Here is a 27,627-nt window from a genome sequence, read left to right as displayed (position 1 = left end):
ATGGGAGTACTCGTGTTCTCTGCGACTTGCAGTTTGCTTCTGACTCTGGTGCGAGGGCACAGTTTGTTCACCTGCGAGCCAATTACTGTTTCCAGGTGTTCAGGAATGCCTTACAACATGACTTTTTTCCCAAACATCATGGGACACTACGATCAGGACACGGCTGCTCTCCAAATGGAGGTGAGTTCTACCAGTGCTACTGTAGTATGTAAATATTAGTGCTATGAAACAGCCTCTTTTGTCCTTGAGAAATGGTTTGTGGTGTCTCTTGCGATAAGGCAGACGTATAGCAACAAGATGTTTCTTTAAATGTTTTTGAAGTGCACTAGAGCAGCTTGGCTGTGTAAGCGCTGTGCAAGGGAGCTACAGGCATCCTGCCCTGCCCCGCCTTGGATCTTGTTCGAAGAGTGGAAGAGGAATGGGTGTAGCACAGCAATGTGGCTGTTCAGAGCTCTTTAGCAGAGCTGATCAAATATAGCCCTGGCACGTTACTAATATACAGAGCAGTTCTTGAAATTTTCTGGGGTCATAGCTTATGATATCCTGGCCTACCTGAACTCAGGCAGTGCAAAAATAACGTTTAGATGTTGCTCTTTTCTTCTCTTAGCTTACATCTCTGCAAAGAGGTACCTAAACTTACTTTTAGCCTTACTCTCCATTGTGGCTTTTGCATTCTCTTGTCTTCTGACTGGATGCTGAAACTTCTGACTGAAAGAGCAACTTTTTTTGGAAAAAAAAAAAACCCCAAACAAACCCAAGCACTGCTTTTCTTACTTGAACTGACTGTAACATATGGCTCCCTTGAGAATATGCCACCTTGTGGAAAGGCTTTGCCGAAAGCGATAGGTATAAAGAGTGAGAGCCTCTCTGGGTGAGAGGCTTGTAAAACAAGTTTTAAACCTGTTTCAATAATGGCTTTCAGTGGTAAGAGGAGGAGGAACATCTTAACGCGGGTCATGAAAAGCTTACTATCTTGTGCTGTGCAGAGTGAAACAAATGAGTTGAAAACTAAGAAGTTTCTGGTTTAAAAAAAATACAGGTGGTGTTGGAGATGGCTGTTGTTACTAAAGTCTTACTTGTATATTCTTTACCGAGCTTGGAGGTGGAGCTTGGTTCAGTTGCCAGAACTTGTTTTTTTAGTGTTGCTTGGGATAGTCAGTGTTCCCTGTTAGGCCTCTAGCTGCCAACCTGGAAGGGCACAGGCTTTGGTCTTGCATCATGTTTTTCAGCCCAGCATAGATGCATGGGAAATTCTGTATGCAAGCATCTCCATACAGCTGCAGGTCTTGGATAAATTGTGGAGTGTCTTTGGCTGCAGACTTTGGGTGTGAACTCTGTGCAGTGCCTTCTCCAGTCCTCATTTGTGAGGAATGCTTTCTACAGCGTCTGCCACTTTATCTTGTCAGATGTGCTGTTGTTCCTTACTTGGTGTGGCTTAACTACAGCTGCTGAACCAGCTTTTGTCAGTATTCATGCCTTCCAGTCATGCTGCTCTTAGAGCAGAGACCACAGAGCTATTTTTACTGTTACAACTGACTTAACTTTTAGTAAGTTGTGCCTTCTGCGTGGAGGGGGTTCCTTTTGGAAAGGGTTCGTGGCCTATCTTTTCTCATATAGCTACTTCATAAAAACTAGGTGGTAGTGAGAAGGTTTGTTGTTTTTTCTCTGTTTCCCTGCTGTCTCCCTTATAACTACCTCTGACTACTGCAGTGGTTGATCACTACTCAGCTGACCGATGGGGTGGCTGTGTGGAACAACAGTGTACATTAGGATTTGATTTCCCTACCCTGTTTCATTTGCCTCCTGGTGTCCTGTCATTGCCACTGTCTGGCCTCTAATTTGTTATACTTTGCTACTCCAATGCTGTGCAGACACCTCTAACCTTCCTAATGTGTATGTGTGCTGGTCTGCCTGTCTGCCTTTATTTGTGATTCAGCAGTGCAGATTGACTGCTTGGTGTCACTGAATTTTTCAGGCAGCTGTGTTAAAAGTGAAAGGGCAAGGAAATTTCCCTCCATTCTGTATGAATCTGGTGTTGAACCTGCTGCTGGTGGTTAGATTGGAATTAATATGGTAAGCTCAGGGCAGTTCATTGCTGGGCCCTTTCTCTGAGGGATGCCAGTGGATAGTGATATCACGTGCTTTGATGTGATTCTATACCGTATTTGATAGTGGCACCAGTATTGTTGTCCATGGCACTAGGGGACCTTCTCAGGATTGGTAAAGAGGGCTTTTCAGGAGATTTGGTGGTGTAGCAGAGGAGGAGTTAATGACTTCTGGACTGTTGTTTAATTTCACTTTGCAGCCCTTAAGAGGCAGTGGGTTGGGTGGTGGAGGAGTCTTCTGTTGTTTTGAGAGCTCGAATTTTTCTGTAATTGGTAGTCCAAACTTTGTTCGTACCAAAGAAAGAATTTTAATGTTATGTTGGTTAAAACTTCTTTCTTTTGATCTTCCATAGGAATGCTTAAAGGCTTTGGTTTTTAATTCCATCTCCCTTCCCCCCTCCCCCCCCCAGCCTGTTCTCAAGACTGGGCATGGTCTTAGAATGTAAACACGGAGTTGAGATTGAGGCTTGTGATACTGTCCTTACTTTATGTAGACTGATTTTGAGCAAGCTGTTTATCCATGCTATCTCAGGGCATGTGGCAGAGACTTCTTTAACAAACCAAAGTATTTTGTGCAGGAAGGCCCTTGATGTTAGTCCTTTCTTCTCTTCTGTTCCCTCTGGAAAGACTGTCTGTCTTATCTGGGGTGTTTGCTCCCAGAAAGAACATAATATTGTCAAGATGATGATTCTTACCCAAAGGTGAATTTCAGTTTCCAAAACAGTACTAACTCCTATAACACACTCTTGAGCATGTTCTTGAGGTGGAAGAGTGTCTTGTATAGCTGTAAGAGCTGTGCATTCCATCTGTTGGAGCACAAAGGATTCTTTGCAGTTATTTGGCTTCCTGGAAAGGTGTTTAAATTGCTGTTTCTGGGTTGGCATCTTCATAGTAATCCTTGGGAGAGGATGATGCAGAGTCACTGTTGCAGGTGGTGGCTGTCCTCCAGGAAACTAGCTGGGTCTCCAGATGATCTGTGATCATACATATCTGCCTCATGCATCAACTTTTCATAGTGATGTGCTGTAAACCAAACACTAAACTGATAAGAGCAGGAAAAGTAGACTAACTCAATGTTATGGCCTCTCTTATGGATGATCTGACTAGTGACAAGTCCCTCAGGGATCTTAGTTTCTACAACAGCAAATTAATCACTTGAAGTTGTTCCCTCCACATGCACCCACATGCCCCGGTTGGTGTTTTGGGTGGGCCTTTTTTGTTTGTTTTGTTCTGACCCGACAATTTGGCAGAGTGAGTTCAGGCTACTTGAGTTTTGCTTTACATTAGGATTACTGTTGTTTATACAACAAATGGTGATTGTAGGAAAGTAAAACCAGAAGACTTTGTGGTGTGAAGTTTTGTGTTTGCTGAACAGTTGTGTGACAGTGGAATCTGTTTGCAGGCGTTTACAGTACCTGTATCTTAAAGCAGTTTAACAGTAACACTGCTCATGTTACTGCTACCTCAGGCTGGGAGGTGGAAGATCTTGGGTTTGTCTAGTGAGGAAAATGGGTGGACAGAACTGAATACCTGGTTCCTTACAGCTCTACTGTAACTCCCTCTCGTGGTCATCCTCAAAACTAAGTCACTTCTAGTACCGAAGTAATTCCTACTTTAACTCTCCTTGAATAGGTTGCCAACATAAGGCATTATTCCAGCAAGGCAGAGAAGATTACTGTGTTGTAACTTTTTGTTTGCATCTCTTAATCTGTTCTCCTGCAGTTCTGGAATGTGTCCACCGTAGACAAGCCCTTAAGACTTCCTGACCTGGGTAGGTTCTACAGGTCTGTAGAAGTACAAAGGGCTTGCCAGCGAGTTTTAAAAGTGGACTATACAAAACACTGGAAAATGTCCCACAGAGAACAATAAAGTACCTCAGAGAGGCTGGAAAAATGATTCAGTAGTGAGGTTTCCGTTCACTCCTGAGTTCATGACCACGTGCCAGAATGTGTGTGTGTGTGTGTCTATGGAGAATGCAGTGCAGACAGATGCAGCAATAGGAGAAATTGTATGAGAACTAGGCTTGGCTTAAGCCAACAAAACCAGTTTGAAATGGATTAAGAAGCTTAATGCTGAAGTTCTGAGTTAACTTTTCTTGATATAATCACTTAATTCGCTTCTACTAAATGTGAATTTGCAAATAATTAATTATGGAGATACTTCAAAAACTGGAAACCTGGTGTCTAGCAAGCTTAAATCAGTACATATATGTATGTATGCATACACACAGAGAGGAGGAAGCTGTACGTCTTCTGTAGGTTGGAGGCTTGGGGGAAGTAAGTGCTGTCTTGTGTAGAAGGTTACTGGGATGTTCTGCACAATAGCATAGGTGTGAGCTTACTGAAACCTCTACAGGCAGGCATCCTGCCTCTCCCTATTATTACACCAAGCACTGCTCCTGTGAACCACTAGTACTTAAAACTTGAAGCTTAAATCTCCCTGCGCTTAAACTTTTGGTAGCTTCTTTTTTAAGAAAGCAAACGATGCTCACTGTCTGCCTAGAGTTACGTTGTTGGCCCTGATGCTGCCTCCGAGCGAAGCTGAACAAAGGGTGCGGAGGTGTGGACGTTGAGTCAATGGAGCAAGTGCAGGGGGTTCTTTAGTTCGTGTTTTGCTTGTAATGATTTTGCTGTTTCTTTACCACATAATAGTGGTATCAGCAAGCAGAGATTTGTGTAAAAAGTGGTATATGTAGTATGCTGTATATCCTATGTTAGTTAAGCTAGAGAAGTTGCTTTAGTTTGTCTTATCTCAGGACAAAGTAAGTGGTGGTTACAAAAGGTGGTTACAAAAGGTGAAACAGCTAAATTGCTGCTTGTTAAATGAAAGTTGGTAAATACCAAAGTGCCATATCATATGACTCAAGGGAAATACAAAGCAGTACAACTGACTTCTGTGCTGGATAAATTTCTAGAAATGCTGTGTAATTGGATAGGAATAATTAGGATTTTAACAATTGTGTATCTTGTAGAAAAACTTTGGCTGAGGGGTCAAAAAACATGAATTATACAGATCTGTGTAATTTTGACACTACCATACAAGTTTGTGAAGTGTATTTTCACTTCTGTGCTGTCTTGCACTCAGGTGTTCCAAAGAAACATAGGTCATCATTAGCTCTTACAGCGGTTCTTATGGCAACACATTTGTAAACAAACAGTCTGCTGATTCCCGTGGGTACACTGAATTACAGCCACTAAACAGTGCTTGTTGTATGGACTACTAAGGCCCTTCATCAAATGTGATTAACTTGTGCAGATTGTCTGAAACCAGACGGGCAAATGTGTGTAATCCTATTACACTGGCTTTAAGCCTATCAGTCATCTGCAAAACCCAAAGCTGCTTTGTCTGAACAGCATTCCTTGTCAACCCGATAATGTGATTAGTACTGCCTTGTCAGAGAGGGTGCTGCTTTGAAGGCACGGGGGTCCAAAGCAATGCGTGCATGATGGGGAGAGAGTGTTTGTCTTAGGTAAACTGGGGTTCATTGAAGTTGCTGACAGTGAGGTTCCCTGAGCCTCATCTTTATCCATATTCAGAGGCTATGTCTATGCTAGCAACTAATTTGGTGCTACAGGAGTGGACCTTGGGTTGTTAGCACACTTCTTGCCTGTCTACTGCATGGGATTGATTGGGGCTTTACTCTGGACTAGGTCTAGGCCAGTCCTACTGTGCGTGAGGTTTGAAATTGGCCTACAGAAATCTGTCTTCCAGCGCTTTCTCAACAGCAGAGTTTTCTGGATATACTGTGCTACCCTGTTGATGGTCTCCTGCAGACTGCTGTCCTTTCCATGGTGGCCTGTCTGGTGCTTACATGTAGCTGCAAGCATTGGTGGTTTCTGAGTCTCATTGTACCCCTTGCTTATCCCCACTAGGTGTGGTCACTGGCAAAACCAAGGCACCACGGGTGTGGAGTGATGGGCTTAGTCCCATGGCTGTAGCCTACTCCAGTAAGACACCCGTGAAAGGAGTCATGCAAGCTTCCCTAAAGCTGTTCATATAGAGAAGGAAAACATAGACAGAGCTACTGAGTTTGGAGCTGCTTTGCCTTTGTTCACTGATAGTAGGTGGTATGGGCTTGGGAGCTGAGCCCAAACTGGTGGGAACACATCCTTGGAGTTGAGAAAAGCCAGCAGTGAGTACAAAGCTTTCAGACTTACAAAGGCGTGTTCGAAGCTGGTATTTGTCCTTAGGCTTCACTATCATCATGTGCAATTTCAAGATCACCTCCATGTTTTTTTTAAGGAAGAGGCTGTTGCCCTGTGGAACCTCATGAACTTCACTGGTCAGCAGCAAATAAGATTAGGGAGGACAAGTCGGTTAAGGGTGATGTGACCACAATTTGAAAGGTCATTCTTCATGTTCTTTTCCTTTGAAAAATAGAGAAGTGGATAAAATTGTATACCAGTGTGCAGTGTTTTCCCTTTGCTGCCCATGAGTTGCCAAACTGGGATCAAGCATCTCATTAGCAGCTTTCATTGGCCCACAACAGCTCTGGTGGCAACAACTTCATTGTCTTGTATGCCTTGGTGAGCCACCAAGGTACATTTGGGGACATCTTTGCAAGGGTCATGATGCTTATGTCTTCTACAAATCTAGCCTAAGAACTGAATAAGGTTCTGATGCCTTTTTTCAGAAGCGGGCTTTGTGGTGTTCAGGAGCCTTTCTGCAACTGTGAGAGATTGTCCGCAGTGCTGCATGGGTCATAAGGCTGTACGGAGCCCAGGCCCTTGTTGAATGCAGGTGGAAGTGGAATGCCAGTTTAGTTTTTCATTTGCAAGATGGATGTGATCTACAGATGACAACTTGGCTGCAGGATGTTGTCTATGCCTTTGCTCATAAAGACCATGGAAAACCAAATGCTCCAGAAAAGGAGTGCATGGGACATGGGATGGGGTCAGATGTCAGTGCTGTGTTTAACAGTGTGACAATGCAATGTTTTGATATGACAATTTCTAAAACTACTATTGTGTCATGTCTTTAGTTCTCTACTACTTCCAAAGGAGGGGTAGGAGTTTCCGTACCACGAAGCTTGCTGCCTCTCTCTTGTTATCAGTTTGCTGTTGATTCACTAACCCCTTGGGCCAAGCGTGGTTGCTTTGCCTCCTGTTGCCTTTTTGGATCTTTTCTGTGTATTGTAAGCAGCTGTGATTGACACATCATGGCAGTAATTTGCTTGCCAGAGGAAAAGATGCATATGTCTGTCATCTTCTCTTTAACTAAACAGTGGAGATGAATGGAGACTTGCTTGTTTTCTGCTTGGCTATTAGAAGGAGGGGGGTGTAAGAGCTGTGTAAGCAATGGGAGGAGAGAAACTTGCTGTGATATACAGTGATCAGGCTCTACAGGACAGAAGGGCTATTCTCTCACCAGAGATCATCTCATTTCCATCCCTGTAGTGAGACAGACAAGAGATACCTGGGGAAAAAAATAATAAAATAAAACTATGTTTATCTTTGTGCTTAACTTCTGGTAGATGAAGGTCTTACAATGAATAACCACACCCTTCCCAGTTTGGCCCATGCTGTATTCCCCAGAGGCCTTGCACAACCACATTTCTTCAGTCCAGTAACTACTGCCGCTCTCCTGTTTACAAAGCACTTTGTGGCCAAACTCCCCGCACCTTGATCCTGCATGCAGAAACGAAAAGCATTCTTTCAGAGAGGGGCTGTGCCCATCCAGCCTCATGATGGCTCAGCAATACCAGCTTGCCCAGACTCCATGTCCCAGCTCTGTACTACTTCACGTGAGCTAATGCCTTTGGCCAGGAAGGTACAAGGTGTGCCGGCTTAAGCAAAGCTTAAGAATCCATCTAGGTGGGGAATCTCTGTGGGGAGTGTGCCTGGAGCTACAAACAGCATGTGATGTGCTGAAGGTTAGCATGGACCATAAGGTGAAAGTGTAGAAGAAATAGCGGCCTTGAGTTTTTAGAACAGGTGAAATTGGGAAGATAATGGGGGGAAGGCACTATGGCCAACAGAGTGAGCACTGTGGAGTAACAGTAATGAAACACTGGCTAATGCAGGCATTCAGAACGGGAGAACAGGAGGGGACCCAGTAGCCACCTTGCTGTATTGAGCGTGCTGACTGCCACCCCTGCCTTGGGTGCTTAGGTACCTGTGCATGGGGGTGAATAGCAGACATTGATAAGGCTGGAGGCCTTTCTCTAGGCCTGAGCCGACTTTTTTTAGGTCTTCATGCCTCTGCCCCACTCATTGCTGCTATAAAAGAAGTAATTTAAGATACATACATGTACCTGCAGAGGAAAAATCAGTAACTACTCAGGTTATACTTGTTTTAGACACTTTATCTTAAGAAAAATAACTGAACAAATGTGCCACTAAAGAAATAAACCTCTGTGGAAGATAAGAACTATTTCCCACAAATACTTAGGAAGTGTTGTCTTTTTCAGAAAGTTTTTATGTATTTTTTTTAAATCATACATACTCCTTTTCCTATTGCTAAAATTATCTAGTCTGAATAGTGATTATTGTTTTTAATAATTATAATTTTGTATCTTTAAGCTATAGTGAAGATAATCTAGCTGTAGAAATGAATTTGAAGTGAAAATCCTGGTTGTCCCCGCTGATCTTTCCAGAAGCAGTGGTTTCACAGAAAATCACTCTGGATCAAAAATTACAGCAGGTAGATGCTAAGCACATGGCAAGTTGGCTACATGGTGAAGGCTTCTCAAACACAAGCAGAGGCTGCTGTCCTGTTTTCCATTGTTCTTTTGAACTGTCTCGGGTTTGTGGTTCAGACTCTGGGTCATTCGTTTCTAGTGCTGTGTCTGACTTGTGTTGATCTGTGCTCATGTGTTATGAGAGTTCCTGCAGAAGATTCTTTCCTCCTTGTCAACATGCGCATGGCAGAAGTGTCTTGTGCAGATTTTCTGGGGACTAAGCCAGTGTGAAGGTCAGGAAAGCATTTGATACTGAACTGCATAAAAACTATTGAAACTACTAATTTCTGCAAGCTTTCACTATTCCATTTACTTAGTTGTGAAGTAAGAGATGCCTGTCAGACATAAGCAAGTCAGATAAATGCAGCTTCATGGGCTTCAATTCAGTTATCTACCTCACTACTTGCAGTTCTTAACCTCTGTCTTCTGATTTTAGTATCTCCAGTTGGTCATACCTTGAAAAGCTGACACGCTGCTTGACTGGCCATGAGACAAGCTATGGTGATACAGACAAGAAATGAATGGATGTGGTTAACTTTTTTCATTTTGTTGGATTTGGGAAGCTGAGAGTGGCCGTTTTATATTATTCCCCATTAGCATAGGAATTAACTTCCTAAGTCAGATGATTTTTCAAATTTGTATAGAATATCTCTACCTCTGTGTAACCCCCACCTAACCAGTAGCATGGCTAGCCCGGGTCTGCAGAGTGGATAGATTTTTAGTCTAAGCAGGCAACAGGGTGGCTTCTTGAAAAGCTTCCTCAGGTCTAATGGGCTCAGCTTTGAGCCAAAGCTGTTGTGCCATATAACTGTGTCTTGGATGGACTTGGAGCAAGATCTGCAGCCATGGAGAAATGGCACTGGTGGCTGGGCTGGTGCTGGCCTGTGCAGAGCTGGTTCGGATGCCTTTGCAGCCACAGAACTGCTTTCTTGCTGTCTTGGCAAATCTTTGATGTTAAAGAATATCAGATGTTCTGGTGTTCTTCTAGTATTAGCATGGCTTGGGTTTAGAAAACGGCGAGGGAAAGATGACTGATTGTCCCTTACTGGCTGGGTTGGCAGTGGCAGGTGTGTCTCTCAACTGCAGGTGGTATGGCTTTCTGGCATAGAGATGTCTCTTGCTTTTTCTCTGTTGGTACCGTATCACATTTAAAATACTGAAATACTCAGTGGAACAGGATCCCTGTCCCACGAGCATAACGCTCATCATCAACCTGTTGACTAAAGCTTTTTTTTTTTAAGATTGCTTAATTTTTTATTTTATAGTCAGGCAAAGAAGGTGTCTGAATATGGATTACTGAGCATTCTGAGAAGCAGTTTGTTGCAAAAACACTGGCTCAGAGCTTGGCATTAGTTGCCTGACTTCTGGAGATGCATACGATTTGATTCGTGTTCCTCTCGAGCGTTTTCTTCTGGCTGTGCACTTAGATCTGCTTCCTGAATTCTGTGAATGTCATTCCCCAGTGTCTCTTTCTGTAGATATCGGGCAGGGAAACTGCTATGAGAACTTTGTGAAGCACCTGAAAGTCAGGCATCCCAAGTTTCTGTTGCAGTAGAATCATAGAATCATAGAATTGTAGGGGTTGGAAGGGACCTCAAGAGATCATCGGGTCCAACCCCCCTGCCAGAGCAGCTCCCTAGGACATATCACTCAGACAGGCGTCCAGACGGGTCTTGAATATCTCCAGAGAAGGAGACTCCACCACCTCCGGGCAGCCTGTCCCAGGGCTCTGTCACCCTCACTGTGAAAAAGTTCTTCTGCAGTAAGCAGTTCCCTTTGTAGATCTGCCTCAATTGCTTTACTTGACACTGCAGAAGACTGAAAGAAGATGGCTTGAGATCAATCCTGCCATGACAGATTGTCCTGATATGGTTTATACATGAAGTAGGCGAGCAAGGAAGCATGGTGGGGGTTACTACTCTGGTAACTTGGGTGGTGTTGCTCCAGTACAGTGTGTGTCCACGCTTCCAAAGATGGGGAAACCATTAATGTGGTCTAGACTCCTTTTTTTTTTTTTTTTTTTTTTTTAACCAGAGCCATAGCAACTTTTTTTGAAATTCCTTTGAAATTAGAAGTTTGTTATAGATAACAGTCTATCAGTGGTATTACTGGTAATCTTCTAAATTGTATTTACACAAAAAAGTTCGGTAACAAATGAATTTACTCTTGTAACACATGTAAATACATGAAGAATTTAAGATTATTTTGAGGTTCTGCGGCCGCCACAGTTCAGATGTAAGAAGCTCTGTCTAGACTTCAGATGTTTGAGGGCCCACAGTATACTTTCCTTTAGTTAACTTGTGTTTTTCTGTCTTTTATCCTCTGTATAGTATACATGGAGATAAAACCATATATAATTGAAAGTTTTGTATAAATAGTTCAGTTCTGTAATGCTTGGGAAAACTCATGTTTGTTTTGCACTGTAAATTTCAGAGGCTGGAACATCTATAATTTAGATCAAGCTATAATTTAGGTTAGAACCACAAAATGCAGGCAATCTTGCTAATAAGCAATTTGGAAAGTATTGGAATATTTGGTCTTTACTTTGTTTCAGAGTAACTTCACTGAGTTGTAACATTCCTGTTTATATTCTTTCTAATGTCTGTTATAGTTAAGAAACATAGGGATACATGTATTCTTACTGTGTACTAAAGAAATACATAAAAGGAAATGATAAAACTAAGTTGTCTTACTACACAAAGAAATTCAGTATTTGTTAGTTAATGCAAAACAGGCCAGGGTCCATAGAAGTAAAAAGCAGAATAACTTGCTTTATCTTTCTGTGTGTGTGTCTGTGCCTGCTGTTAATGGCAATTAACAGCCTGGTTGTGGTGTTAGAGTGGGGTGTTTTGGTCTGGGTTTTGTTTTTTTTTTCTTTGTCTTGTTGCCCTACTGACCCCTGACGTCCTTCCCCGCGCGCCCCCCCGTCCTTCCCCGCGCGCCCCCCGGCCTTCCCCATGGCTGGATTTCTCATTTGTAGTCACATCAACTTGGAACAGTTACAAAGTTCACAAGCGAATGTGTGTTAAAGTATGTTGCATCCTTGGGTGTAGGGGTGAATGATGCTGAAGAGTTTGCAAATACACTCATGATTTCTGTTGCAAACATATTGAATGTCGGGATGATGAGTAACTTGGCTCATTGAGCAGTTGCACAGCCTGTGATTGGCACTGATGCGTGGCTGGCTTAGCCTGAGGAGGTTGATGGGTCTGGACCCCCAGGGTCTGCGCTACGCAGCCATCTAGCTGCTGGGGCATCTGGCTGCTGGCTGGTCAGTCCATGAGCCACTGGAGTTCACAGCACATCACTTTTAATATCAGTTGCCAGCTGATTTTGCTTTCTAAACTGTGATACTTCAGGTGCTGAGCAGTGAGCGGGTCTCACCCCTGTGGCTGTGGGAGGAGCAGGCTGCTGGGAACAGTCCAGCTTATCGGCTTTTGCAAAGCTGTCCCCACACTTTGTTCAGAGACCAGAAGTAACTCGTTGCCCTTGAAAGGCCAAGTGTGTGCATTGCTGTTGTTCAGCTGAAGGACAAAGATGAAAGCTCGTATCTTTGCAAACATTTTCCATTGTTTGGCCTGCTTACTACAATTTTATTTTTTCTATCCACATCTCAACCCAGCTCCTTGAACTCCAAATTGTTTTTGAGTAGGAGACTACAATTATTTGTGTATTTTAAACTATTGGGGTAACCTGATCTCTACTCTGACAAAGGAGTTATTTCTTATCTCTGCAAACACTACACTGATTACATTTAAAAAAAAGCTTTTTACAAGGTTTTAAGTTAAACATGATTGTATTTGCCCTAATTCTGTTTTGAAAACTGTAGAAAGTAATTCTGCTTTGTTTAAAAGCAGCTAATTTTAGTAGTCAAAATCATGTGCTTTCAATGGCTTGCTTTTACCTTTGTCAAACCAGCATGCACAAATGATGCATGAGAAACTTTTATTCGTATCTAAAGTATTCCTATCAGTGAATTTTAGTTCTGAAAAACTTTTGTGTTAGAGGAGTTTCCTGTAAAATCTTAGCTGAGGTTGGAAGATACATATTATGACCGGTACTTAGTGGCAGCAATAGTTGGTTATTACCCTCAGCTCAGGTAGTGACATGGAGTACTTGCAGCCCCCTTAAATAGGTAGCAAATTTGTTCATATCATCTTTGTTGGTAGGGTAAAGAATGGTTGATACTGAACGTACATTTCTGTTTGCAGCTTTGCTTTTGAAGTAGCAACATCTTCTTGTAGCAGACATGTAGTAACAAGACGCTGACACTTAAACTGCCTTAGTGTTCTCCAAAGTTGTTTCTAAATCCTTACCTACCAATTTAAGTGTCTTTAACTTGCCTTTGATCTAGATCCATCAGTAGAGTGTCCAATTGGAAAAAACCTAGTCTTTTTCTCAACATTGCTTTGAATCTAATCAAACTTGAAAACTTTATCCTTCGTTAAGTTTCATGTGTTAGGACATTTATTTATCTGTCATGACTTAATTGTGCATGAATTAGGAGCCAGTGTTTCTTGGCAGCTGATTCACTGTGGCCAGGAGCAAACTGCCACCCTTGCCAGCCCATCTGGGAGTTGTAGAAAGGCATTAATCTCTCTGGGTATGGTCTCCTTGGCGAATCTCATTCGCATTCAGTCTATAATAGCTCTCGTGGAACAGTGCTGTAGGATTAAATCAACTGTGTCATGCTTGTTTCGCTGTTTTTTAATTGAAACAGATTATCATTGTAAAAGTGGCTGAAGATACCATGAAGATCGTTAGTGTAGCTCTGTGAGTATGGAGAGTAATTACTGTCTATTCTTTTGAGTCCGTTTCTATTCGTGATGGCTGACAGTGCCTGTGTTTCCTACATATCGCATATAAAGGTGTGTATATAAAATACTTTGTGTGTAGGCTTTGAAGTTGTGAATGTTAATTCTGTCGTGACAGAAGTTGTGTTTGAGTCTGGTGTTGTAAATTATTAATCACTGTTTATTAATTGTTATGGTGAGGTGTTTTTTCCTGTAAAACGGATGAACAGTTCAGTGAATAGCAACGTGTAGCTTTAATATAGACAGGAGTCCAGGATACACAGGGTAGTATGGTTGTAGGAATTGAGATTTAAGCCTGGTTTGCCTCTATGATTGAGAGGCACAGTTGTGTAGGTGACAAGGCTGTAATGTGTTTGCTTTAGGTCACAAGATTTGCATCAAATCATGAAACCATTACCATAGCTGAACTGTGAGATGATGCTTCTTGTTACAACAACTTAGATAACACAGAGGTTAACAAAGCCGAATGTTCTAACTGGGTAGCTAGACCTCAGTGGTTAGAAGTTTGTTACTGTCTTAAGCAACTGGTTCCAGTGACTGAACAAAGGCCCTTATCCTCTGTGTATCTCAGCAATTCAAGCTATTTTCAGTCAGGGTTTGTCATAGCTGATTTTTAAAAAAGACCTCAATATTTTGATCCACTGTTTTTCTATATTGTTTGAATATTTCTGTGACGTAAATCAGCAGACTATGGAGAACACCTTCACTTACTAGTTGGTACCATACATCCCAATCCTAGAGACATCTGATCATCTGGAGTAAAACCTTTCTCTAGGATGAGGTAGGACAGAGCATCTGCGCTGTCTGGAATAATGAGCTTGCTTCTGTTGTGCCTTGGACCGGTGACCCTGCTAAGCACGAAACAGTAAAGCATGCTGAGCACAAGATTCACATGTCATAAAGGGTGATTCAGCCTGCATACTATACTTGAGTTTGCAAAAAGGTTTCGATGTGATCATGTGTTCTAGGTTGCAATTTACCTGCTGGCAAAGCACCTCTAATAGTGTTTGTGTGTAACCATTTACGATTTGTTTTCATTTGTCTCAGTTGGGTGATTGTAGGAGTGCACCATAACTGGATTTCTGAGATGATAAATCCTAGGTTCTTTATGAAGTATGTTTATGTTATACTTAATACAGCATGAACAGCACAGTGGAAAGTTTGCATTTTGCAGCCCTAGTGTGGCACTGATGCTGCTCAAGGCTCCTGTTGTTACAGACTACGTCACTGTTGGCTTTACAGTTGTAATGATTTTGGAGGTCTTTTAGTAAATTGTTAGTGGGTTCTAGTTCGCCTCATATTTACTGTTTGGGAGGGTTCTTTCTTTTTGGCTGGAAGATAAGAATTTAAATTTTAGGACTTACATTGGGAGGTATCATTCTTATTTCTAAGAATCTGTTTTCAGTTTATTTTTAGCGCTGCCATCACCAAATCTGCAGGTTTTAATCTCTGTTCTTAGTGTGACAGGGCAGTGGTTGCTAGAGCTAGAAATGTTGGGTGCCTTGGTTTCCTGGAAGAGCCTGTTTTGTGTGGCTGTACCACCTGCAAATCCTGAATGTCCTGTGGACATATTCCACATAGGACTCACAGGACAGGGTTATGGTACTAGAGTCTGAGTTTAATCCCGGACTTGGACATCAGTATGTGCATGAGTGCAGTTTACCCAACTAATCACTTGGGGAAAAAATGGTGGTTGGGAGGCTCATGGTCCAGATAGCCTTGAAGCAGTTGATTGTTACTTTCAGTGAGCTTGTGATCTTGGCTTTATGTGTTTTGCTTGCACACCATGCAGCTGGAGGAGCAAATATTTTGGGGTTGTTTTGTAAGATCTTGCTTTTATGGTCCCTCAGAAAATGCAACCCTGTTATTTTGTATAATGAAACGTTTCCAAATTGGCTAGCTGGAAATGAAGCCCACATTAAAGACACATAATTGTTAGCAGAGTTCCAGGCTCAATTTACTACCTCCTTTGCTGTTCTTTAATGGTAAAAGCAGAGTGTTTCTGAAAATAAATCTGTATTTTACAAATCCCATTTGCGTGTTCTTGAGGCGAAGTTTTACATTTTATAGAGGGATTTTTTTGGTTGAGGGAGCTCGTTGCCTGCAAAATCTATTGGAGTGTTTTGATGGACTTGACACACTTGTCGTAAAGGGTGATTCAGCCTGCATACTGTACTTGAGTTTGCAAAAAGGTTTCGATGTGATCAAACCCTTTTGTTTCTTAAAGAAACCTTGCTGGTAACCCAGTGGGGACTTTCTTTTCCAATGCCACCACAAAGAACAAGATGAAAAGTAGGAATAAATAAATGTTTTGTCACAGCAGAGAGTATGAAATCGTTAACCAGCAGTTTCGTCCTGTACCAAATAGATGGCTGGAGTGGTTCCACCTGCTCATTTGTGCAGGAATGTCTGGTACACATGAATGAAATGTGAGGTCAGTGTTCAACTGCAGTCAAGGAAAATGGAAGGCAAACTGTATTAGGAAAGAAATAGAAATAAAAATTTAAAACAGTATTGTGTGAATAGAATAGGTAAATGATAGCAGGGTGGCAAAATGGCACGTAGAGAGCAATCTGTTAGTTATTTGTCAGAACTCAAACTAGGTTGCAAACCCAGGAGTTAAAATAACCAAATAATAATATTTCCCCAGAGGTGCCTGACTTAATTATGCAGTGTAACTTACTGCTGTGGTATTTTACAAAGGGCATGAGCATAAATGGCTGAAGGAAGGATGTGTTCTAGGAAGAAAGGAGCTCTGATGGTGTCTTTCCAACACAGTGGTGGTGGTGGTACAACCGGCAGCTGATTTCCTAAGTCTTTTATTGTGGGAAACTGGGAGGGATGTCAAGCTTGTCTTACACACATCAACCTCCCCACCCCTCTGCTAGCAGCCATGGTGAGAACAGGGCAGCTGGCTAAATTCACCTCTAGTCTGACTCGGAATGTCTGCTGGTGTTTTCAGAACATCAAACTTCCCGCTCATAAATTGTGCCCATACTTCTGGGTTTCAAAAGGTAAATGTTTTTAGCAAGCTGAAGGGGATATTGTAAGAACAATTACCCTTGGCAGCCAAGTGCTTAGATTTCTACTCTCATTACCTTACAGGCTGAGGGTAGCTTCCTTCCCACAATTCTGCATTTTGTATTTATCCGTTACAGTAGTTTATCGTTTAAGATACAGCCTTTAAGCAACAGTATTTAGTGACTGACAACGTGCTATAGTAAAACTCTTAACAGAAACTCTGCTAGAATGGCAAAGGATGGTGTATCAAGGGTGAGAGTTTATAATATCCTTATTAGCTATGTTGGAAAGTGCTATTTAAAATTGCTAGTTGCTCATCAGATTAGCTAGTAAAATGTCTCTGTAGATAAAGTTGGTTTCTTAGATATGAATACTGTTTGTTTAAAATTCTTGCTTTCTAGAGAAAATATTGCTGTTTTACCTAAGTCTGCAGAAGTTCTTGACTGGCACCTCAAAACTTGCTCTAGAAAAAATTAATTTTATTTTTTTAATCCACTGAGATGAACTGTGGGTGACAAAAGACTTTGTAACAGTCAGGACAAATTCTACAAGAGTTAATTTCAGAAGTAACCTCAATTTCTATAGGGCTTGTGTATGGCTACCCAGGCTGTTACCTTTATTGTATCCTAAGTGCCAGAAAGAACAAGGCAAGCATAAATTAAACATTGGAGCAAGTAAAACTTAATTGCAAGGAAAAGAAGCATTATAATTGTGCAAAGGAAACTCAATTCATTTAGGGTTAACTCCTGACTATTTTACATCTGAAGCTGCAGAGCGTTTAGGAAATAATCCAACCTGTGGAACTGGAGCACATCATAGCAGAGCTGTACTTCTCTCCTTGTCATAAAAACCTCCAGTCTTGGGTTCCTGCGCCAGCAGCTCCAGAGCAGAGATCCAGAGGATGGGTCAGACTGGTGTGCGCCTGCTGTAAGGGCAGCTGCAGCGCGCAGCCAGGCGGCTCCCGAGGGCGATGCCAACGCTGCTTGGTGCTGTTTTTCATAGAGCCTTTGTCTGTTATTCTTACTCTGTCTTGTCTTCCCTTCCTCCCTGCACATTCCTGTGTTTATTACCGAGGTCCCTTGAGGATTTCTAGATAATTACATTTTGAAGGGGGAAATTTGTTTATCAGTGCCTTTCCTTTTAAGCTGCATGCTGGGTAGTAAGACTTGCTCTTGGGGTACAGGTGGGTATGGACACGTGGGATACTTTAAAAGCTGACACAAATAAAGATGCTGTTCTGGGCTCAGAAACTAATCTTTCCTTTGCCAGTCATTGATGCAGTATCTGAGATGCACAGCTGTTAATGGGAAAGAATGAAATAAAATTCTTAGAAAATAAAAATCTTACTGGATTTCTAGCTCTGCCTTCTTCAGAGACTGTGCAGCATATTTCAAAGTGTGTTAAATACTGTTTCAGCTTTCTTGATGGGTAGACTTGACTGTTTACATGTGATACAAAGATTCCTTTTTCCTGAAATTCCAAAAGTGTTTCATCAAAACTTTTTTTTCTTAAAAGCCTATCTGACTGTAAACAATGGATTGGAAGGGGACAAAAAGTCACACTGAATTTTATTTTATGAATTCTCTAGTAATATCAGTCATTAGTTATTCACTGCCTGGTGCTTGGGTAATACAGGTAGAGAAATTCAATCATCTTGAGGTTTTGAAATGCAGCATTTCAAAAATGAGGAATAATCATATTTGGATCTCCCTAATGAAAAAAAAACCAAATATCTGTTGCATGAGAGAAGATGGTTAGTGCAGCATGCTGCTTAGGACTGAAAATGTAATTTAACAGGAACTACAGTGACTAACCACCTTTACAAATCTCAAGGCGCTTATTTAGAAGCTGACTGGTGAATGTAGGTATTGAATGTTTTACCATATTAAAAAAATAAACAAATTGGACTTTGATATTACCTTTCAGATTTCTATACTGTCAAGTAGGAAAAATCGAGTTTGAATAGTTACAGGTTGGCCACAGTCCCAGGGCAGGGGCTGGGCTAGAAGTGCTAATGGAGCTGCTCACCGCTCAGGCCACGGGTTTTGCTCTTTCACAGCTGCTGAGCAAACACTATTTTCCACTATTTTTCAAACCTACAGGGGAGCCAATGGGAACCATAGTGATGAAGGTAGTTTTGGTGCCTCGAATTACTGTATTAAATTACTAACCAAAGCCTTTTTCTTCCCCGCAGCCCTTTCTGACGCTTATGAATCTTCACTGTTCACCTGAAGTCCACACATTTCTCTGCAAAGCCTTTGTCCCTGCCTGTCTGGAGCAAGTTCACGTGATTCACCCTTGTCGAAGCCTCTGTGAGAAGGTGTATTCTGACTGTAAGCAGCTGATGGACACTTTTGGAATCGCGTGGCCCGAAGAGCTGGAATGTGGCAGGTGGAGTATCTTTCATGCAGACAGGTGTTGGGGGCAGTATTGTCATGTTTGACCAAGAGCAAGTGGAAAACCTGAGGCAGTGTGTTAAATATCATCTGGTTGTAGCTTCCCCATCTCGAGTGACCCTACAGTGCTTATGCATAGGATTCTTTTTTTTTTTTTAAATTTCTTCATTATTCAAATGGTCGCCTGGATTTCCTGCTTGTGACTTTTTGCAGGGAAGTTCTGCAGCAGAACCCTGCAAAAAGGAGCTTTTTATTCATAAGCTTCTTCAAATTTAAAATATTAAATATTACAGCAATTTTTTCTTGCTGCTTTTGGTCTCTAAATTTCACAGGGGTTTTATAAATAATTGCTCATAAAGTAATGAAATATAAAATATTTTGTATTTGAATGGGCCATGGAGCATTAAATAGCAGAAGCATTGTCTTACTCATCACCACTTAAATGTGGTCTTGGGGTGCTTTTCCTGTAATGCCTGCCAAAAGTCTAATTTTTAAAAATATCACCTTTATTGAAATTGTTTAAGTGTCTGCTCTGGAGAGAAGACAGTTTATACTAGATGTGGTGAAAAGATGAGTCTGTATATATTAAGTGGAAATCACTGGAAGCACTCTGGCGTAATCTTTCAGAGCTTCTGGCCTTCAGCTTCAGAGCTTCAGCTGCAGATATTTATAAATTATTAAGACCAGATGTTGTGGGGTTGTTTTTTTTAAACATATGTCATGGCAAGAAGTACAGGAAAGCAGCTGTGAGTGGAATCTCAAATAATGTTTCTAACCCCCATGCAGTTGTGAGTGTGATAGAGGTGAGGGAGAACTGGTACAGTGGTCCTGGGGTAGGAATCCTTGTCGGCATGAATATGACAGGTGGTATTAATGCCATTTCCTGTAGTTCTACAGGAAAATTGAGAAGGTGTCAAGTTTTCCTGTCTAGTTCTGTCTTCCAAATGGCATTTTAAATATTTTTTTTTTTTTCTGGAATCACTGTAAATTTAAATAATTCTATTCCTGGGAGCATTTACTGAAAATTAACCCACTCTGTTACTGTGTGAAATGGTGTCTGCCCAGTAGCTGATAGACAGGTCCATGTAATGCAGGATGTTCTTAAACAGCAGACGCTGCTGGAGCCTGGTGTGAGGATGGGCAGTAACCAGACTCCTGAGATTTATGCTCCTGTATTCTTGCAGACAAACATCTTGCCTATCAAGACATGGATAAAAAAAATTCGCGCTGTTCCCATGCCTACTGTTGCAGCCCATGGTTAATGAAAGAATCTGCTACAGAACCAGTTTTCTTAATAAGTTTGGATTTATTTGAACAGGATGACAATGCACAGAAACAAAGAACTCGGTTTCAGCTGAAGCCAAGCTTGCACACTGACACTGGGACCCTTATAATGGCATTTGAGAAAGAGAATGGTTTCAGATAACAGCCTTACTTTAGCAAGGCTGGAATGCAAAACTACTTTTAAATCTATGCTTAAACTCAGAATGCATATAAGTATGCAACCCATTTTGAGTCAGTGCATGCCTTTTTGAGCTATGCTTACATAACCTAGTTTGAGGATGTGTCCCAACACTGCTAATACTGTATTAACCATATAAAAAGGTCACGTTGTGTCCAATTAAACTCTTGAGCAATTGAGTCTTGAGCGAGTTTTAAGTGAACATTGTGGAACTGGGGGTTCAAAAAAAGCTAAAATAACGATCCCATTTTACAGTGCTTCTGCTTTTGTCTTTTTCAGTTAGGTAGTTCTGTTGTTGTCGACAATGAAGTGTCACTATAACACACCATATACTGTACTAGCCATCAGTTAGTATCAGCCTTCTCCATCAGTTAGTATCAGCCTTCTTTCGCTTGTCCTTGATTGAAGCTTGTATTTTGTCAGGATAATTTGCTCTCTCCCTCAGTCTATTGGTAGCAAGATTTAAAACCCCCAACTATTGTAAATAATTTATCTGCATATGTAAAAGTTGAGCGGAATTTAAGGCTCTAAAACAACAACTGCAATTTAGGTAGTGTTTCATAAGCAATAAAACAGCAGTTACGGAGCTGTGTTTGAATATTCTAAACTGAAAAATCTTAAGTCTAAGATGCCATGTGATTTGAATTTTTTTCCCCCCCCTACAATGCCTATTTTGCATTGTCTGCAAAATTTAATGGTGCCTAGAATCAGGGTGGTGTTCATATTGCTGAGAAATAATTACAGCTGAGAATGAGGGCTATTGAGATATTTCCTCTTCTGTTCGTTTATGTAGACTAGTCAATTGTGATGAGACTGTTCCTGCCACTGCTGCTGTAACCACAAACATACATGGAACTCAGAAGACCCCAGGCCAGACCCGAAGGGATTTTGGATTCTGGTGTCCACGGCACCTACACACCACCAATGGACAAGGCTACAAGTTCCTGGGAATTGATCAGTGTGCACCGCCCTGTCCCAATATGTACTTCAAAAGTTATGAATTGGATGTTGCCAAAAGCTTCATTGGAATAGTGTCAATCTTTTGTCTCTGTGCTACGCTCTTCACGTTCCTGACTTTCCTGATTGACGTGAAAAGGTTCAGGTACCCAGAGAGGCCCATCATCTATTACTCCGTCTGTTACAGCATAGTCTCTCTGATGTACTTCATCGGGTTTTTACTTGGGAACAGAACTGCCTGCAACGAGGCAGATGACAAGCTGGAAATTGGTGAAACAGTTGTTCTTGGCTCCCAAAACAAAGCCTGTACGGTCCTTTTCATGGTTCTGTATTTTTTCACTATGGCAGGAACTATATGGTGGGTGATTCTCACAATCACGTGGTTCCTTGCGGCGGGAAGGAAATGGAGCTGTGAAGCCATTGCACAGAAGGCCATGTGGTTCCACGCAGTTGCCTGGGGAATACCTGGTTTTCTAACCATTATGCTCCTTGCAATGAACAAAGTTGAAGGGGACAATATCAGTGGAGTTTGTTTTGTGGGTCTCTACGACCTGGATGCCTCCCTGTACTTTGTGCTTTTGCCGTTGTGCCTTTGTGTTTTCTTTGGTCTCTCTCTCCTTTTAGCTGGCATCATTTCTTTAAATCACGTGCGGCAGGTGATACAGCACGATGGCAGGAACCAGGAGAAGCTGAAGAAGTTCATGATCCGAATTGGAGTTTTTAGTGGTTTATACTTGGTGCCACTTGTAGCGCTGCTTGGATGTTACGTCTATGAGCTGGTGAACCGCAAAATCTGGGAAACAACTTGGGTATTTGACCACTGTGACCAATACCATATTCCTTGTCCTTATCAGGCAAGTAGCAGTTTCCTTGCTAATTAACTTTCCAGTATTATTTATAATAAACCCCTTATGACTGTATCTGCTGTGCTGTTAGTAGATTACTTTCACATTAAGTAATCAGTCCAAGAATGTACAGTGATTAGTTGTTTTTTAAGTCAAAATCGGTGGTACTGTACTTCTGCCTTGAAATTTTTCACTAATCTGTAACCTTAAAGCACTCAAACTAAATTTTAACTCATAACTCTAAAGGAATATACAGTCTTCATGATGTTTGAACTTCATGTTACAAACTATGCTGGAAGGAGGATCATTCTTCATGTTCTCTGTTTCTGAAGTTGTTCAGTATCTGGTTGCCCAGCTCAGTATCAAAGTGCCTAAGGTAAATTTGCATCGATTTCAGTTGAAGCTGAAAATCCTGAAAATTGAGTCTAAATAGGATTTAAAATGTTGCTTATAATCATAGATTTAAAATCACTCTTGTCTTCAGAGTGTAGAAGTATAAAACACTTGAAATTACAAAACAAATTTCCAGTATATTTTTCTATGATTGCTGTAATTTGCAGGCTGATTTTTTTCACTAATATGAGGAAATCTTCTTAAAAAAAACCAAACTGACAACACCTCTCTCCCCTCCTCCCAATTTAAAACCCAAGCAACCCAACAGCACTTACTTAAATTGTGGTGGTGTTCATATTTAACACTTGACTCTTAAAAAAAAAAAAAAAAAAAAAAAATCCAGCCTCCTTGGAAAGGCATTTAAAGTAAATCTGCCCATGTTCAGTATTCTCTGTGGATTAAATCTCTGGTAAGTACATAAAACTCCCTGAAACTCCCTGCAATCACAAGTAATTTGTGGCTTGTTTCTTTCCATTTAAGAACAAATACAAATGACGACACCATCACTAAGAGAAATGCAGGTGCCTTGTGCCATCTCCATTGCATTGCACTTAGTGCTTACGTTTTTGCTGTGATAAAGCATCATTAAAGAGAGGAATACAAACACAGGCATCCTGGGACGATAAGGCTTGTTCCTGCTACATTCTTAAACATCCTCTGCATTGAAGCTCAGAGTAGTGCAGATAGCAGGCTTCTCAGTTAACTATGTTTGCTTCCATTACCATTCCTAAGGAGTCACTTTGTCTTTCAGTGGGTTTTGCTCTGAGGTCTGTATCAGCTGAAATAGTCCAGAACATACAAGGCTGAAAACAAGACTTTTATGCTTTTAAAAAACTTGTTTTGTAGTGTTTAAGTGTAACAGCTTGGCATAATAAGATGGAAAGAGCCTGTATTCTCAGCCTGTAATTAACCTACTGGAAAGAGTAAATAGCAGCAGGGAATGTTGCACAGACACATACTGGATGAGATCTGTCCCTGGAATAAACAGCGTGTGCTAACTGTGGAGTAGCTTGAGTTGGCGTGCTCGGCCTCAGCTTACCTGAGCTACCTTGTAGACCTTTATTATGTTGGCCAGGTCAAACCCAAATAAAAACAAACTCCAGTGTAAGTAGCTAAAGTTGCCCGGCTAACAAAAATAGTGGCTTTCATAGATGGGGCTGGCAGATAAGCCGGGTAAGGTAAATTAAATTTGTGGCATGGGAGCAGAACATAATAATCTCTTACAGAGTTAAATGTCTCTGCTCCTATGATCCTGTTCTGCAAATAGGTGGATTAATTTTGCAATAAACAGAAAACTACTATGTAGTTCCCTGCGGCTCCTTGAAGATGCTGTCTAATCTGATTACCTCCCAGCTCATCCACTTACTGTTTCTTTTAAGTTGAAGGGATAAATCTTATACATACAAACTATCTCTCAAGAACATGGTTGCTAATACTATTACCCACAAAATTATCTTTCCTTTCCATTTAAAAGAAAAATATTTCCTTCTGACTAATCTCCTCTCTGTGTATTCAGCTGCAGACATCAACCAGGTCTGACTTGACTGTGCATGCCTAACGTGTGTCCGCAGTACAAGCCCCAACAAAGAGCAGCAGCCATCAGGGGAAAGGCTTTTACATAATGTATTTTCCATGTTTAAAAAATAACAAGTATATTTTCTTATTTGCATTAATTAAACTTTGTTATCTTCTAGGCAAAGGCACTAGCAAGACCAGAAATATTTTTGTTCCTGATGAAATACTTGCTGACCTTGATTGTTGGCATATCTCCAGTCTTCTGGGTGGGAAGTAAAAAGACCTGTTCTGAATGGGCCAACTTCTTCAACAGAAACCGCAAGAGAGAGTAAGAACAATTTATTTTATTCCTTTTTTTTTTAAGTGTATACTTTAAAATAAGTTGGATTTCAGACACATCTCTTCAAATGTAGCTCAGGTAATCAAAATATCCTTAGACCCTTTCTTCAGAGCCTAAATGCTGTGTATGGGCATCAGTGAAACTCCACTGGAGTCTGAAAGTTTTACATATGTAATGACCTTTTGACAATGTTCACAGAGGCAGAAAATACTCTCCTCTGCTGATGTGCTTTCTTCAGAGAGCAGAAGATGTATTGTTGTGTTTAGCACTGACTAATACATCTCTGGTTTCCACTCAAATGAAGGAAGACAGTTTCAGCCATCAACTTAGATACTTTCATGTGTTCTCACTACTTCATCTGGCACAGTGCTACAGCGCTTAGCTGTGTTTACTATCATGCAAGAATAACATCCTCTGCTTTTTTCCTCTGCCAGGCTTGTCCTAATTTAAAATTAAAATTCATTGAACCCTCCTTAGTATCACTTTTACTGTATTAACCTACCGTTACTTTTTTTCCTGAAATGGGATAGTTCAGTTTTATTAATTTTAGTAAACTTAATATCTGTTGATTTAAACAGATAGATGTCATCTTCACTTCTAGTTGTTGGGTGTTTTTCCATTCCTTTTTATTCCTTGACTATTTTGGTTTAAATTATCTGTGTTAGTCACAAATTATACTGTATTTGTGGATACCCAAATTCTTTGGATTTCCCAAGGCAGCAGCCCTTAAGCTCCTTTTACTTTACATCTACATTCCTTGACGGTGAGCTTATAGCTTCCTCTCCCTCTCCCTTCTTTTTCCATTTCCTGTGTAATTTTTCTCGTGTTTCAGATGTTAACTGCTTTCAGATTTAAGAATTTAAAAATAATGAAGTCAATTTTATAATGCTTACCTTTTTTTCACTTGAATGAGGTTTACTTACTTTGGTAGTATAGCTGCTTATGAGCTAATCCTGCTTTCCTCTCGTAGATGGCTAATCTACTGAAGTCATTGGACCTACTTTCAGAAGTAAGAGATGTAAAAATCAGCTTTAATTGTTCCACAGACACAAGTCCTTCGGAGCCATTATGATCAGATTTTTTTTCCTCTTCTTTTCACATACAGTTGTTTTCTCGTGCTCATTAACATCCAGCTCAGATTACATCATTGGTTGCCATTCTCACACGTTTTTGTGTCCAAAGTTGTTTTCCACTCTACCCCAGGTTATCCTCTCCATTCAGTTACACGCTTGTGTTCTCTTGCAGCCCGATCAGTGAGAGTCGAAGAGTCCTGCAAGAATCATGCGAATTTTTCTTGAGGCACAACTCCAAAGTTAAACACAAAAAGAAGCACTACAAATCAACTTCACACAGATTGAAAGTCATTTCCAAGTCAATGGGGACTAGTACAGGTGGCACAACAAATCATGGAACTTCTGCAGTAGCAATCACTAATCATGATTATTTAAGCCAAGAAACTGTTGCAGAAATTAAAACCTCTCCAGAGACATCTGAGAAAGAGACAGAGGCAGAAGGAGCCTCAGCCCGAAGAGCCGAGGAGGGTGAAAACAGTGAAGATCAAATGTTACCTAGTTCTAGACTGACCATGGATCAGGTGGAGAAGAGGAACAAAGCAGATAGCACCTGTGATATAAGTAGCTTGGCTGAGAGTATGAAGAGAGTAGGGGAAGGAAGGTAAGGTTCTGTAACTCGGTTCTTTGCTTGTTTGTGTGTATTATTGTTATTTTTCTAAATTTTCTATTTCTTCATGGCAGAATCAGTATAAAATTAACACCAGTAGCTGTCAAGAGCACTGTAGTTCTTGCATGACCATATGAGATAGTTTGTGTCTCTAGTGTATGGATTACTTTCTGTGTTTTTAGGATTATTCATTTGCTTTTAAGCATCCCTTGAAGAATCCTGTAGCTTGGCTTGTAAGGTAGTTTCGTATTGTTGAGCGGTGGCTCTCAAGAAATCTGTGGCTGTAAAGCAATCACTTTGAGGTGAAGCGGGGACCCTAAGCTTGGCGAAGTATACTGCACTGTATTGTGCTCTGAAAATAACCTAGCTTAAAGCAATGATATTTTAGCAATGTAATTACAGTGTTTTTTTGCAGCATGCTTAAAAGTTTACTCCGTGTTTTATTTTTCGTTACTTACAGAATAACTCCTAAAAATGATTTTCTTGAACCCTCTCCGCTACAAAGCAGCTGTTCCCAAATACCTGATGCCTCACAGACACCTGTGTCACTACTTGTCTACTCGGCTTCAGAGGCCAGAAGAGAGTTGGATTCAGGAAACAGCTCCAACCCCTGAAAGATAGAAACTTTTTCTGGACGTTTTCAATGTATGAAACTGATATGGATTCTGTTACACTGGAAATAACTGATTTCTGTGCCTTATTAAAAACACACACATACCTTGCTTTGCACTTAAAATAATGTAGGTTTTGTTGTGGGGACAGCTAGCACTAATGTACTGTATTTAATCCAATCCAGGAGTAATGGAAACTGGAGTTCTGCAGGACATGCCTGGATGGACTAGTAGTAATTTAAGAAAAAGATGAGAGAGACAAATATTCCCAATATAAAGAACACTTTGTAATGAATTGCATTTAAAAAGCACTGTTACTTTTCAAGGCTTAAAAGTTTCTTAGGCAAAAGGTGCATCTTTGATATTTATCAAGACTTGTTATTTTTTTTCCTCTTTTTGTACTGTCTCTTGAACAGCAGCGTTGCTGTAAGGGACACGCAGGTTTATAAAGAGCTTCTAAATGATGTGTCATAATGTATCGGCTGTAGCACTGTTTGGTAGTTTGTACACTGAATATGAAAGGGAATCTGGAATTACGATGATTTATTTTGTACATAAAACTGAATTTTGTAAATAACTGGCAGCGTATGGTCAGTATGTAGCACTACTGTTTGTGTGTCTTGTACAGGCTGGGTAAGGTTGGCGTGCCTCAGACAGTGTTCCCTGGTTGGGAGTGAAGCAGACTGTGCCTCTGTGCGTAACCCGCACCGCACGCGGGGCAGGGCTGGTCAGACAGGCGCCCGTGCAGCCTGTGACAGGGCAGTGTGTTAGGTGCAGCACAGCCCCAGCAACAGTCCTTCTGGGAGCCC

The 27,627-nt window shown here is 41.1% G+C and overlaps 1 protein-coding gene across 1 annotated transcript; it reads left to right on the top strand.

Annotated features, from left to right (window-relative positions):
• FZD6 (frizzled class receptor 6) lies at positions 1-26,826 on the top strand (the record flags this gene model as incomplete). The annotated part of the gene is made up of 6 exons (XM_084260288.1): positions 1-180; positions 18,814-19,010; positions 21,271-22,288; positions 24,367-24,515; positions 25,773-26,201; positions 26,668-26,826. The coding sequence occupies 6 exons, from the start codon at positions 1-3 to the stop codon at positions 26,819-26,821; spliced, it is 2,127 nt and encodes a 708-aa protein (XP_084116414.1). The 3' UTR covers positions 26,822-26,826.
• Between the last annotated feature and the right edge of the window lie 801 nt (positions 26,827-27,627).

Source organism: Gallinula chloropus (assembly GCF_964237585.1).
Source record: "Gallinula chloropus genome assembly, chromosome: 2".
NCBI classification, from domain to species: Eukaryota; Metazoa; Chordata; class Aves; order Gruiformes; family Rallidae; genus Gallinula; species Gallinula chloropus.
This window is presented reverse-complemented; position numbering and strand designations above follow the sequence as displayed.